Here is a 14,170-nt window from a genome sequence, read left to right on the forward strand (position 1 = left end):
GTAAACAGATATTAAAAAATAAAACTCGGAACGTATTCCAGTGCAAGTGTAAGCCCGCTTGTGTCAGTGCGTGTAATCGTCGCTCGAGTAACGAGTTATTTGAACAAGAGTGCAAATTGAAAGAGAGCACATTCTTGTGTCGGCCAATCGTAATATACACAGCTATATCGCGAGAAACATTTAATAGTAAAATTCGTTTGCGTTCTCGAGCAATTTTTTCTTTTGTATTTATTTTTTTTTTACATAGTTTAGACGTAATTCGTGCCAAAATGAAAAATCCTCGCGTAAAAGTGCATTCAATCCGACGATCGCGTGTCGTAGAAAGTTGCGGGTACTTTTTGATTATAGACTGAAACCGCTACGATCTCTCGCAATGTTGATTTTGCATATTATTAGTCACTGTTGTGGATAGGAGCGATTGACAAGGGTGAAACTTGACCGTTTTACGGTTAACTGAAAGCGAAATGTAGTGGCGAAGTGTAAGCGAAGTTAGATGACATATATCTTAAACAAATTGTTATAAATAATTTTGTAATCAAGTATTCACTGTGTGGAAATAAGAATCGATTAAAATTTTCTTCCGATTGACCTCGACTTATCGTATCAGCACTATTTTCTACGGAATAACGTTTATTCGACATGTAAGAGGAAATTGTGACGGGAAGCAAGAAGTTGAAGTAAAAATTTTAACGCGCGAAAGTTCGGCATGCAGATTCGTTGAATGAAACTGCGTTTTATACGTCACCCTGCTACCGATAATAACACAATAAATTCAACAAGTAATAACATGTAGATTCTATAATCCTTGGAAACAAGCAACTCGACGATGAGGCAACCTGAGCAAATAGTAAGCGCCATCGACGGCAAACTGCAAACAAGAAGGCGCAAAGGGATGCGCAGATATGTACGGCTTAGTCGCGGTTTGTTGTCTTAAAGTTTCCTAAACCGTGCGCCGAACGTCCTGGCGAGCTCGAGGCAAAATTAAGAGCGACGAGCAGGCTTGTTTGCGGCAACGACTACGACAAAATTCCACATGTTTAGTTTACCTCGTAATAGCTGGTTACTTCGGGCCGTGAATAGTCTGGTGGAAGTGCGCGAATGTGGTGAGAACGGGAAGACAAGATGGACGTGGAGACTCGAACACAAGTCCGGAGACTGACAAGTTTATTTTGAACTTTTCTCACGCCGTGAAAATAACGCACGGAAAGATGTCGCGCCTTAACTAATAATTTCGCGATATTTTTTGGAGATACCGCGTGGATGCCGACTGGAGGAGATACCAAAGCCCTTGCGGCCGATAAGCGGATTCTTTGTGAAACGTAATAATACTGGGTGGGATTCAGAGACTCGCGTGAACGTAAATTGAAAACGTTAAAAGAATGAAGTTTTCAATTCGCGAGATAAACGCGAAGAATTAAACGGGAATATTTTCTATTAAATACTTTCTGGGATAAAGAAATTATAGGTACCTTACTTTGGACAATGTTGGGTAATTTTTTTTCTTTTACGTGAAGACGGACAAAAGAACTGCAAAGAAATTTAATCGTATGAGTAAGAAGGCAAAGAAAAAAAAAGAGTGACATAAAAGATGTAAAAGAAATACATCAAAGAAAAACCTGCTTGAAAGATAACTTGTTCCATTAATAGTTTCATTACATGCATGTCACTGCTGCAAGATGATGTATAACGATGGACTTTACGAAAGGATCAACGTCGAGAGCGAGAATACGATTTAGGCACCGGAGTGCTCCGTCGAAAACCCGAAGATTGAGATATTTAAACGTTCGAGAATACAGTTCGTCTGCAATTAATTCGCATAATAATGCGTATATATATCATATCGACGTAAAGAACGATAATACGAGTGTATTCGATAAAAAAATCTGGGACTTTGAAGGTAATGGCGGACGATTTTTGAGCTTAGACTTTCTTAATTTTCCGAGATAACGAAATGCCACGGGAAATTAATCGTGGTATTTAACAGGCAACTCCATGTATCAAGACGACCTAAGAATGATAGCGAGCGTGGCTTGAACGAAAACTTTATTGTCTATTACATATTCAGTTGATCTGTCGTTTGATGTTTGTCACGCGAGCGTATTTACAGATGCGAGAAACAGTTTTTTTGACGATCGTTGAATTAAAAGTCTTCACTGTATGAAGTAAAAATAATTGAGAGGAAAAGAAGAAAAAAAAATGTCTAACGTTGAATACATTTTTAATGTTGAAGCTCTTCAAAAATTTTACAGCGATACCGAGAAAGAGACACATGCTTCCTTGTTTCTGTTATTTTTAACAGAGATAATCTTAAAGAGAGATATATTTAGAGATGTGAAAACCACGTTATTTAAATATTGCTGATTACAATCTTGCGGGGTACGTGCAAGCTCACAAAGATAACTTTTTACTCATTGAGACGAAATACGTCGCTAATCTGTTTATAATAAAAAAGCGAAAGCCTTGTAAGAGGACAATCTCTTCAGTGTATTTAAATTATTTAAACTGTAAGAGGTTTGCATAACTTATAAAAGCAACACGAGAGAAAAAAATGTGTGAATTTTGCATAGCGCGCTAAACGAAGCTTTGAGGAAAAAAAAAGAAAAAAAAAAAGAAAAAGCTGTGCAGGTCGCGAGACGTTACGTCGACGAATGTAAGCACCAGGGCGCTTGAATTTCTTGGAAAAATAAAATCAACAGTTTGAGTTCCGCGATACGACCGCTTGTAGCTCATTTATACAGATGTTAAGAATTTCCAAAGCACTTCAGGCGAAATTGTGCTGAAAAATGTCGGGAGATGGCGATATCCAAGCGGCCTTTATTGGAAAGAAGAGCACTCATGTCTGCGCTCATGCCAAAATCATTTTTTGCCATCTCGAGTAGCGATTGGAAGCATCGACAAAGAAAATAGCTGCTGAGTATCGTCGTTCGTCGTATATCGCGGTGCTTGGCGACACAAGCGACAAGCAACTCAACTCGCTCGAGCCTGGGGACCGCTAATCCTCAGCGAGCACGTCGATCGGCATCGCGAACGCTGTCTCTGTCGAACCTTGGAAACGGAACACCCTGGCTGGATTTGGGCCCCCTGGATGTTTTGACATTGAGTGCACTAGGGTGCCGAGGTGGGGGGCGCGTGGTCTTGCTGCCTGCCGTGCGCCGGCGGCGGCGGGGGTGGGGGTGGTGTTGGTGTCTCGGGGGCCACCCCCGAGGCCAAAAAGGGTTCCTTGCTGAAGCATCAGCAGTACCAGCAGCCCCACCAGCACCAGAGAGGCCAGCAACAATACGAGCATCAGCAGCAGCAGAAAGTCTTGCAGCAGGAGAAGCAGTATCAGTATCTGCCGCCGAAACGTATTTGCGTGGCACAGTTTAAGGAGCGCGCGCCGCTCGGTGATCTAGACGAGGACCTCGACGACGATCTTGACGACGAGGAGAAGGAGTGCGAGCTGAGGATTGGCGAGGAGGAAGATTATAGCAGAGAGGGCAGTACTCAGCACCGGCTTAGCCCGCGGCTGCACGACATCGAGGAGGAGGACGATGAGGAGGGTCGTCACGTGCGAGAACGGTCAGTCATTAATTTAGTTTCGCGCGTTTCACGGTCTAATTTGCGCTAGGCATTTTCGAAATTGAATTTTATTAACTCGTCTCGTCTTGATTTTTCCATCGCCGTTTCAAGTGTTTACGTGCGCATTAAGAGGGTAGCGTTTGAGCCCGTTTAACCGAGATCTACCAGCGTCGATCAATCAAACTTAACACGAGTTCGCATTCGGCGAAGATTACAGTTGAGTAATAATCCAATAGCACTCGGACATGATTAGATAGTTCTCTCGTACCGAGCCCTTTATAGAGGCTACTCTCGCAACAGTATAAAACGCCCTCACGCTCGATCGCTGGTCATTTGTTATTTCTACTTAATGCATTCGATTATTTATACGCCGTGCATTTAGTAATCTGTAGACAAAGTTGAATTTTAAGAGTGCTTTGAATTGCTAATTGTCGTAAATATCATTAATGCGAGCGCACCGCGTCGAGTAGTGTAAACAACGCTTTAAGTAGCTAATTGCCGATTTAATTAAATATTCCGTTATAGATATATCGATAGAATGCGTTAAATTTCACGATTAATTAATGACTCTTCTCTCTATGATCGCAATTAACTGACGGCAGCTTGCGTGTATATACGCGTACAATTCATGCATTATTATCGTTACGTTATATATTAATAACATTAAGCATTTTATGTACTCGACGTAACGTTTCTCACATAATGTTCCCGCATCGTGGATAAATTAATTTTCGTAAAACAAATGGTATTAACATTCAAGATTTAATTCGTATGTATTTGCAATGCAGCCAAGTGGCGCGCTATCGACGTATGCGGGATTTTTCGATTCCCACGGAATTACTTCGAAATGCATATGGATTATAAGAACGTCTGTTGCTGCGAAATTCGGTGGACAAACTTTCTTGCCTGACCTATACGTGTTTGCGTTGCAGTTTCATTGCTTCGGACTGACACATTTCTCACGTCCGCCACGTGTTATATTGCAGTACCATATGTACACATATGCAATCAAACTTATCGAACTTACGTCTGTCATATATTGACGTTGATGTCAAATTACGTTTATTCGCCTGACTTTTTTTTCGTTTTGTTCATCCAATTTAGTGATGTATTACGGTCCGAGAAAGTTACATTTAGTTTCAGCCTTTAGGAGCATTTATTTTGGCGGTAGAAGGAAAAGTTATTAACACACGTCACGCCAAGGTAATTATGCGACGTAAAAAATTCCTGCTGCTCAAGTATAAAAATAACAAGCAGCGAGATAAATCTGAGTTTTGAAACAATTTGCATTTAATATCTTTTTTTCTTTCTTTCTTTTTTTTTTTACAACTTCTTTTTGAACGAAGTTAGGGAAATATATATTAAATACCGTTAATCTCAAATTTCGGACGTATTATTAATTTTTGATTATTAACTTTTTCTTATTAATACTGAAATGGAGAGCGCGTTCGTATATCGATTGATACACCCGGCCTCAATGGAACTCGCGTAGTTATTGTGCTCCTAGAGAATAGTAGTGCGGGAAGATCTTCGATTGGCAACGGAAGGTAATCTCTAAAATGGAGATTTAATTCGCCCGCTATTGATGTCCTATATCGGATTAAATTTTTACGAGTAATTCGCATTGGTCTCGCTACGTTCTTGACATAATTATCGGTGGAACATCGCATCGAGATGTAAATTTCCACTTTTCGAACTATTTCCTTTTCATTTCTGCCGAGTTCTTCTCGAGAGGTGTTCTTTCCAAGAATTTTTTTAAACAATAATTCTATTTTTAAATAAAAATTTAAGCTTTGCAACGTCATGCGCGTATACAAGTAAAGTTTACGGCAAACAAATATAAATCGAATATTTCTTTCACTGAAATTTATATATTAAGGTATATAAATTGAATATTTCAATTTTCGATAAATTGGAGGAAAGCTGCGTAAAGTAGAGAATTTTCTATTTGAGGAACTATGAGAATTGGAATAACGGCACAACAATTTAAATGAGATTGTATTTTATCTTAAAACGTTTCATCGATTCATGTAAAATATGGTATAAAATACAGCATCTCAGTTTTCCTTTTTAGACGAAATTGATTTAACGAGCAAAAATAAGAAGCTGCTTTTTTGCACTTAAAGAAGCTTTGTCGTTAAATTAGAAAGAAAAAAAAGTATTAAACGTAAGAGAAAACCTTTTGTTCGAGTACGGATATATGTATAACTCTTTTGCTTATCTAACAAAATGATCTACATTAAGAGCTAATAATAATAATAATTGATAAATGTGGAAATTAATGCAGCACGTTAATGTAGGATTTAATATGACGAATATTAAGAGGAAAGCAACTGGATAAGCACGTTTGACATACTGGATTTCATTATGGCGCGTCGATTCGCTCTTTGGATATTGTGAGCTGCACCGCAAGCCTTTGGACGCTTGTTCGAATACGACACGTTAAAATAAATGTTGCATACAGTTCACTCGGATTCTAGTCGTCATTTAATACCGGATACGTTAACAAGAGAAGAGATATTTGACGCGAAAAAGAAAAGGAAAAAAATACAGAGCTATGTTTTTTTTTTTTTTGCTATGTTACGAGAATATTATACACATATCGTATTATGGCACTATTATTACGTTCGTTTATACATGTTTTATTCAGAACTCTTCTTCAGAGAGGTTAGTTTAGAGCGATATATTCTCAAACATGTTTTTCGATACGAGATTGGAATAAAAAGAAATCAGATTTTAAAAACAGAAATACCGAATACCGCGGCAATTGCTTTGAGCAAACGTTAAACAAATTTTTTTTATTTTATTTTAATCGAATGTTATTTTAACGAGAATTTGAGTTTTTTTTATTTCTTTTTTTTTTCGAGAAAAAGCGTAAAGAGCTCGAATAATAAGTAGCGAGAGAAATACCGTGAGAATACGCTTCTTGCGCGAAAGATACCTAATCAATAGCTCCATATCGTCCGAGTGATATGTGCGTCGTGACTATCCAATCAGCCGCAGGAAACATCGAGAGCGTACCCGAAATTTCCCCGAGTGGACACTGCCGGCCAAATGGAATTAGGGGGATGCAGGCAATGTGAGCTAACAGGAACACGTATTGAGTGCACGGAGCTTTAAAGCCTATTGTCAGATCTAACACTTACGGAGATATTCGTCCCGATAATTGCATAAAGCACAGCTACGCGAGAATATCGCCGCTGATTACACGTGTGTTTAACAAACGCGAAACATATGATACTCCCTTTGTTTTTTTATCACTTGCGCAAAAGTATTTACTACTTAACAAAAATTTATTATCTTTCAAGTTTAAGAGATTCGCTTGTTAAAAAAATTTTTTATTTTAACGCTCCTTTTATATTTCCAAATTCACGCGTTTTTATATGTATACATATATGTAAAATCATTTAGAAAAATGGTCAAACCGGTATTGTTTGTTTAGCATTGATTGTGGCTTGCCTCTTGTAACTCGTAGCGACCTGACATTAATGATGGGCCACCGTCGGTTTTACACTAATGACCATTAAGCGTCTAAGTGCACACGCGGGTTATCAAGCGATTAGCTAATTTAAACGTGAATTGATCGATGTGCACACACCATGTTGCACTGCTTACCGCGATACGGGCGTAAACAGTTGAAGAAATATTTTATTTGCAATGCCATGAGGTGCCACGAGGGATGTACTGATAGTACAAAAGTTGTTTATACATATATCGGCCTGGCTCGTAGAAAATTATAAGGCTTTAATTAGCGCGCTATATTATTGAGAAAATCGAAATGGCCGGCACGGAAATACGAACTTGAGGCATAACTGTAGGCAGGCTTCCTCAGGTTACTTAGAGAACATGATCGAACCAATAATTAACTTGTTTCGAGAAAGCTAAGACGGTTGACGTAATTAATGCGGAAAATACTGATTAGATTTTAATTAAGGACGTAATGAGGCAGGCATAACTTTAAAGTTTTAAGCTTTTAATCAATTATCTCTCGTCCCTTTTTTTTTATGGATTTGAATTAAGTAAATTTCTGCGCTTCAAATTTACGTTAAAACAATTCAGGTAAATATTTATTCTTATTAAACAATTGTACCCAATTTACAACCTAAAACTGAATTGAGGAAACGTTGTAATTTTATAATAATTATTTTCCGAGAGACTGAATTTACCGCTGTTGTGAAAGCGAAAGTTAATCTGTTTATCGTTTTTGTCAGAAAACTGAACCGGGGCTAGTTTTTACGTGCTTAATTTGATACAATTAATCGGTTTAACACAATCTGCTTAATTGTTTTTAAAATGCGAAACGTGAGTACTTTTCGATATTGACCGTCCTGTTTTTTTTTCTTCTTATTTTATTTTATTTTTTTTTTCTTTTACAAAATTGCTTGTACAAAGCTACGCTCTAGAATTATTTTACAGACACGTCTTATCGATTCGCGAATACCAAGTAATACATGAGCTATTTTAAGTCGCGCTCGAGAGCTTTTATACTTCATTAAACTCGTGGTGCAGTCTATCTTTGACTCGAGAATTTGGAACGGTATACGTTGTCAGAGAGCGAGTGATCTGAATTACAACGCCATAATGATTATATCCTGTCCGTCGCGAAATAGACTGGCAAGTCTGGTAAGCTAATTTCGAGGCGAATCTCGTATAATTAGAACGCCGTGAGTGGGCCCTGTGGAAACGAAGTTGAGAGTAACACCGTGCATCTCTGTCATCTGTTAGACTGCACGTATGGCGGAGTCGGAGTCGGGAAGGCATTTTAGCGACGTCGCTGTATCAGCGGATATGACGGGCGAGGAACGGGAATACAAAATCACTATTTCCTTCGACATTATTCGAGAATTCAGTTCCGCGTATTAGCAGTCTATGGAGGTCTATAGGCGCGTGTATGTATACCGTCGCATTGTGCCGATATGTGCACATGTGTAAAGATCTGGCTGTTGCAGCGCAATAATGCAAACAGTGTGAGGGCTTGGTATCATATTAGGACAACCAGAGATTTTCTATCTTTGTCTCTCTCTCTCTCTCTCTCTCTCTCTCTCTCTCTCTCTCTCTCTCTCTCTCTGTCTCTCTCTGTTCACGAAATTGGCTCACGTTACGTTATAGTCGATCCGATTGATCAGAAATTCGTGCACGTGCTCCAATGTGCATTGACTGTTCGGCGCGATATCGAATCTCTGACTTATTCCACGTCACAAAGCAACCTGTTGATGTTCTGCGTCCCGTTAAAATCGCGGTTGGTTGATGAGAAATCTGATGGCCATCTAACAACGATTTACAGCGGACTGTGGATCAGCGGATTACATCGGCGCGCTTGCGGACATACGCTCTCGCATGTGTTATTTTGATGAATGCAGCCGTCGTCGTGCCGAAACGCTAAGTTCTCTCTCTCTCTTTCTCTCTCTCTCTCTCTATCATTGGTGAAAAGCATCACGCGAAATATATCATCGGCATTGACGCAACCGTAATGCTCTACGGAGCTGACTTGCCGGCGATAATTCAGAATCTGTTGATGTAGGATGTTAAGCCTTTACGCGTCGAAGCGCGTGCAGTCGAGAACTGCGGAAGTAATGTATAAATGCAAATGCTCGGACAATCCTGCAACGAACGAATCGATTTGTTTAACACGCGGAATAATCTCTATTGATTAGCGATTATGACTTCTAGTAACGTTTATGCAACAATTGTTTAAGAGCCGAACTTTGTTTCCAAAAACAAGAACGACACTTCGAATAATTGTTGTATTGAACTGATGCATCGTTTCGCTCGCGCGTCGTCGGTCGCCTCTCCGCACGCGTTGTCGCATCGTTTCGCTCGCGCGTTGTCGCATCGTCTCGCTCGTACATCGTCCAATTCTTGAGTCGAGTCGGAAGGACTTATACTTCTGAGGCGAAGCCGCTTCTGACCGTGCGCTCCTATTTGCCCTACAAATTTAATTTTTAAAAATTCCTATCTCCGTTATTAGTGCAAATAATGCAAAATAACATGGGACTTTTATACTTGTCTCTAGAAGATTTACCCACCCACCAAGTATCCTTTGTTACGTCAGGGACACCCTGCATATTATTACGCTCTTTTTCGCGTCGGGTTTTATTAACTCTTTTTTACGGAAGCCTGTGACCGTAAATGTAAAACTATACAAGCGATAACGTTTTGGAATTTACGACTCATCTTTGCTTTTATCAGCAGCTTATTTCGTTTACTTTGCGCAACTTTTTTTTTGTTCAACTATTTTTCCCTTGCCGGGATTATTTTTGCATCCCTTTTTATCGGATCATTATTGGAATGGATAAATGCAATGCACGTGCAAAATACGCTCGACAGTAATCGTATTTTCTTACATTTCTCTAAAAGCCTTCTCGCAGCTCTGATGTAAAACAGTTTTTCTCATTTTCGTCGCAGCCATTCTCGCATTCTGTTACACGTAGTGACAAATAAGAATGAATAAAGAGAGAGAGAGTGAGAGAGAGAGAAAGGGGGAGAGAAGGGGGGAGAAATACGCAACACGAAAGATCTTTGCGGTGACACGTTTGCAATCCCTCGGGTCCAGAAGTGTCAGCTTCCCTTGTCGTGGCTCATTTCCTTAACCCATCTGGTTACCGGAGTCGAAGAGGTAGAAATCTTGCAATGATATACGTAACACGCTAAGTACTACAATACGTTTTACAATCGTATTGTGAGATCGAACATCGACATCAAATTAAAAGCGTTTTTTTCTGAGAGATTTATTTAAATTTTTATTGCTTCGTAGAAGAAATGAGGTGGATAAATTGCAATTACGGATTTATATAATGCGCGATATTGATCCAGACTTTTAGATATATAGCTTGACACGATGACCCAAGCTAGATAATTGTTGTAATTAATTCAGAAATTCTAGTCTAAAAAGAAAGATAGGGAAAGGGAGGAGAGAGAGAGAGAAAGAAAGAAAGAAAAGTGCTCTGGAAAAGTGGGCCGTTACCATCACCGTATTAATTCTGTAATACGGTCATAATAAATTTAGATGTTACGAAGTGGCGCATGAACATGTCCATGTAGATAAGATAAAATCTTGAAATAATATATTCTAGCATATACTGCAAGTAATATATCTTCCTTTGTACGATGTCACATTTCAGTCTCATTATATTAGAAAGATGAATCTTTAGCCGAGGAATGATTTCTTTTACAAAGACTTAAATATGACTTATAGATTTTTTAATATATTAAATTTTTTTTCTTTTTTTTCTTTTTTTTCTTTTTTAAGTAAAACGAAAGGAAGATAAGATCAGGAAAAAAAAAACGCAGGTAGAAATATACAGGTCAAAGGTATAAAAGGCAAAGTCCTCCTAACGCAGCAACAGATCGTCGCGACGTGAAGAAAGCGCTCAAAATACTTTTATGAAAGAACAATAATTACGTTAAGAATTCGATCGGTTTTGCACAATTAAATTAGAATATTCTTAGACAAACGCAGTATATACACGCGGTCTGAAACGCCGTTCGCCACGATGAATCCGTTGGTGTGCCAACGTGCGTTTCTAACACCATTTTCAGACCGTATCAACCTAAAAAATCACCTACGCCGAGCGGCAGCAGGTCGGGTTGGCGTTCCCGTAGAAGCATCACGACGGCGGGAGCCCCTGGAGGGCACCAGCACCACGTGATTGCTACTGCCGCTGCGACGGCTCAAGCTAGGATGCAGGCCGAGCAAGGCAGCATCGGCGAGCTACGTGGGTACCACAACCTGCGATCCCGTAGACACACTTTGGCCAACGTTCGGTGAGTCTTCCGAATTTAGTCAACGAGATCAACGACGCGAGCAGAGCTTCTAGAGCTCTAGAGTAGACGTATATCCCTCTTTTTATTTAGTATTTTATCTATGTATATATTTTTTCTTTTTTGTGAAGATAATTTTATATACCCGCGTGAGATCATTAGGCTTCGCAGATGTGCGATAATTCTCTCACACGTATAATAAAATGCATCTGCAACCGTGCCGAAGTCTGGGACGGGCTCTCGTGTCAGCTGACCGAGAATCTGCGCGAAGTAAATGCGCGGTATTTTTCTCGCATGTAAAATGCACCTCCTACTGTGCCGAAGTCCGGGACGGGCCCGTGCCGGCCCGCTAAAAATCTGCGCACAGCGGATGCTCAGTAATTTTCTCGTGCGTAAAATGCATCTCGTACCGTGCCGGAGCCCGTGCTCTGTGCCGGATTACGTGCCGATACGACTATAAATCTTTCGAATTAACGATAAGTGAACGTCTGAAGGTTTTTTGGCATTGAAATTTTACTTTCTTTGCGGTTGTCTCCTTTCCTCGAAGGGCCGAAGTCTCACGGTTACTTTAGTCTAGTTGCGGAAGCTCGGGCGTGAGGACGTGTTCCTAATCGCTCCGCAACTACGCGAATTTTCGACCGCTGACTGAAAGTCTCGTATACGAATAAAAGTCGGCGTCGTCGACTCGGGAGCGAACAATCAGTTTTTTTACTCATGTGTTATTCTATTCGTCGCGTTGTGCTTTGTTTTGTGCTTCGAATAAGTGCTCCAAAAAGATAAGGTTATGTTGACGCGCGGGCGGGGCGCTCGGAGCGTCCGAGTCTCCTTGACTCTAAACCTCCCTCAGCGGGGTCCCGGCGATCGTCATCGTCTAAGGCGTGAGATCTACCCCGCGCCCGTCTTCTTCGTCGCAGCCGAGGTTCTCATCCGACTACGAGCAAGCGATTTTTGACGAATTCGCGGAATGTAAAGTGCGGGCGGGGAGCTCGGAGCATCCGACTCATCTTCAATCTACACCTTCCTCGGCGAGGTCCCGGCGATCGTCATCGTTCAAGGCGTGATATCTGCACCGCGTCCGTCTTCTTCGTCGCGGTCGAGGTTCTCATCCCATTACGAGCAAGCGACTTTTGACGAACTGGAGGAATGTAAAGTGCGGGCGGGCGCTCGGAGCGTCCGACTCATCTTCAATCTACACCTTCCTCAGCGGGTCCCGGCGATCGTCATCGTCCAAGGCGTGAGATCTGCACCGCGTCCGTCTTCTTCGTCGCGGCAGAGGTTCTCATCCTGTTACGCGCAAGTGACTCTTGACGAACTCGAGGAATGTAAAGTGCGCGAGGAAACATTTCATCCAGGACGTGGTGTTCGACATATCGCGGGACGTCTCATTCGCCGTTTGATGTTAATTCTCGGTGCCGTTCGTTCCGCCGACGAGAATAAAGACGACTCGAGCGAAGCCCGGCGGAAGTACGGAACGCTACGAATATCGGGAGTGTAATATTTTACAACGAACGTGATTAGTGAAAATTATTATTGAAAAAAGCAATGTAATATAGTGCCAAAAGATTTGGAGTGCTGCAACATGTCAGAATATTTCCGGAATACTGCCACAGAAGGAAGGAAGGAAGGATGGATGGAAGGATGGCAGGCTGGAAAATAACCTCACCTTACCGGAAAATAAAAATGTAAGTGAACCAGCAACACGCCGTTCGCTGTAGATTTCTGAACTGTAATTTTCCTAAAAGTATTATTATATTTAATTAATGTTTGAACGTAATGACGCGCGCGTATGGTTTCTAAGAGTTAAAAAAAAATTATTAGATCAAATTGAATTTTTTAATGTATATTGTTCATATTATTGTCGCTTTTCCGCGACGTTAATTTGTTCTCACGCTTGGCTCTTTCCTCCCCTCCTCCCCCCACGAGAGTAAATCTTTTAATTTGTATTACTTTGAATATTTATTATTTTATTATTTTTTTAAATAAATTTTTATTTATATCATATGTATATAACATATTTTGCGCGAGGCGATATCCTCGCATCGCGGGCGCGAGATAACACGTACGTCTACGGCCCGCTGTTCGGTCGCAGACAGAGACTTGAGAGTAGGGAGAAAGTAGGTCACCATCACGTCATTTAACCTACCTCAACTGTTCTGTGGTCGGTGAGTCGGGCATCATGCCCGTAAGAGACGAAGCGAAGAGCGTCCGCGCGCGTGCCACAAAGCTGCCTGTTACGCAGCGGTTGATACAATAAACAAAACTCCGCTGGTCCCGAGAATTCCGTGGCCGTAGATCGCGAAAAATGATTAAATGTAAAGCCGTTCTTCTTTTTTTTTTTTTTTCACGTAGAAGAAACAAGAATAAACGACGCGCGATAAAAATATCTAGTGTAATGTAATAACGTTGTGTGACGCTCACGAAGTTAAGTTCCCTTATTTTTAATTTCAAGAAATTAATTATTCTCAACTTCTCGGAATTCACGTAAAGTTTCACGGTCGGTTTCGCCGTGCATATTCTTGGCGCGAGGCACTACTAGAATTTCTTTACCTTGTTAATTCGTTTACGGTACAATAATTAAATTATTACGTAAATCAATTATTTTTTTTTGTCTTCGTTTCTAAAAATATAATTGAAATAAAACAAGTTATTTAAAGCGACTGTTTACTTGGAATTAAATCAATATATTTATTAATATATCACACAGACACGTGTGTACGATTAAAACAAAAATGATTGAGCGCAAATTCTGCATTTGATTTTTGTTACGCTATACGCTCGAATAAATTAATTGAAGGCATTTATTCGTATAATGGAATTGGTGCGTATGTATCATTAGACCGCGTATTGAAAA

At 40.4% G+C, this 14,170-nt stretch overlaps 1 protein-coding gene across 4 annotated transcripts in view; it reads left to right on the top strand.

Annotated features, from left to right (window-relative positions):
• The window catches only part of Dnc (phosphodiesterase dunce), a 302,183-nt gene that overhangs the window by 62,355 nt on the left and 225,658 nt on the right, over positions 1 to 14,170 (top strand). Inside the window, exons 1-2 of one of the 4 annotated variants that reach the window (XM_070654263.1) lie at positions 3,162 to 3,558; positions 11,098 to 11,322. The exons of the other annotated variants lie outside the window; for them this stretch is intronic. Of the exons in view, the coding sequence (XP_070510364.1) occupies positions 11,240 to 11,322 (83 nt within the window). The 5' untranslated portion in view covers positions 3,162 to 3,558; positions 11,098 to 11,239. Of the gene's footprint in view, positions 1 to 3,161; positions 3,559 to 11,097; positions 11,323 to 14,170 lie in introns of those variants that run through there. 4 annotated transcript variants of the gene reach the window in all.

The sequence above is a fragment of the Cardiocondyla obscurior genome, linkage group LG03, assembly GCF_019399895.1.
Source record: "Cardiocondyla obscurior isolate alpha-2009 linkage group LG03, Cobs3.1, whole genome shotgun sequence".
NCBI lineage: Eukaryota > Metazoa > Arthropoda > Insecta > Hymenoptera > Formicidae > Cardiocondyla > Cardiocondyla obscurior.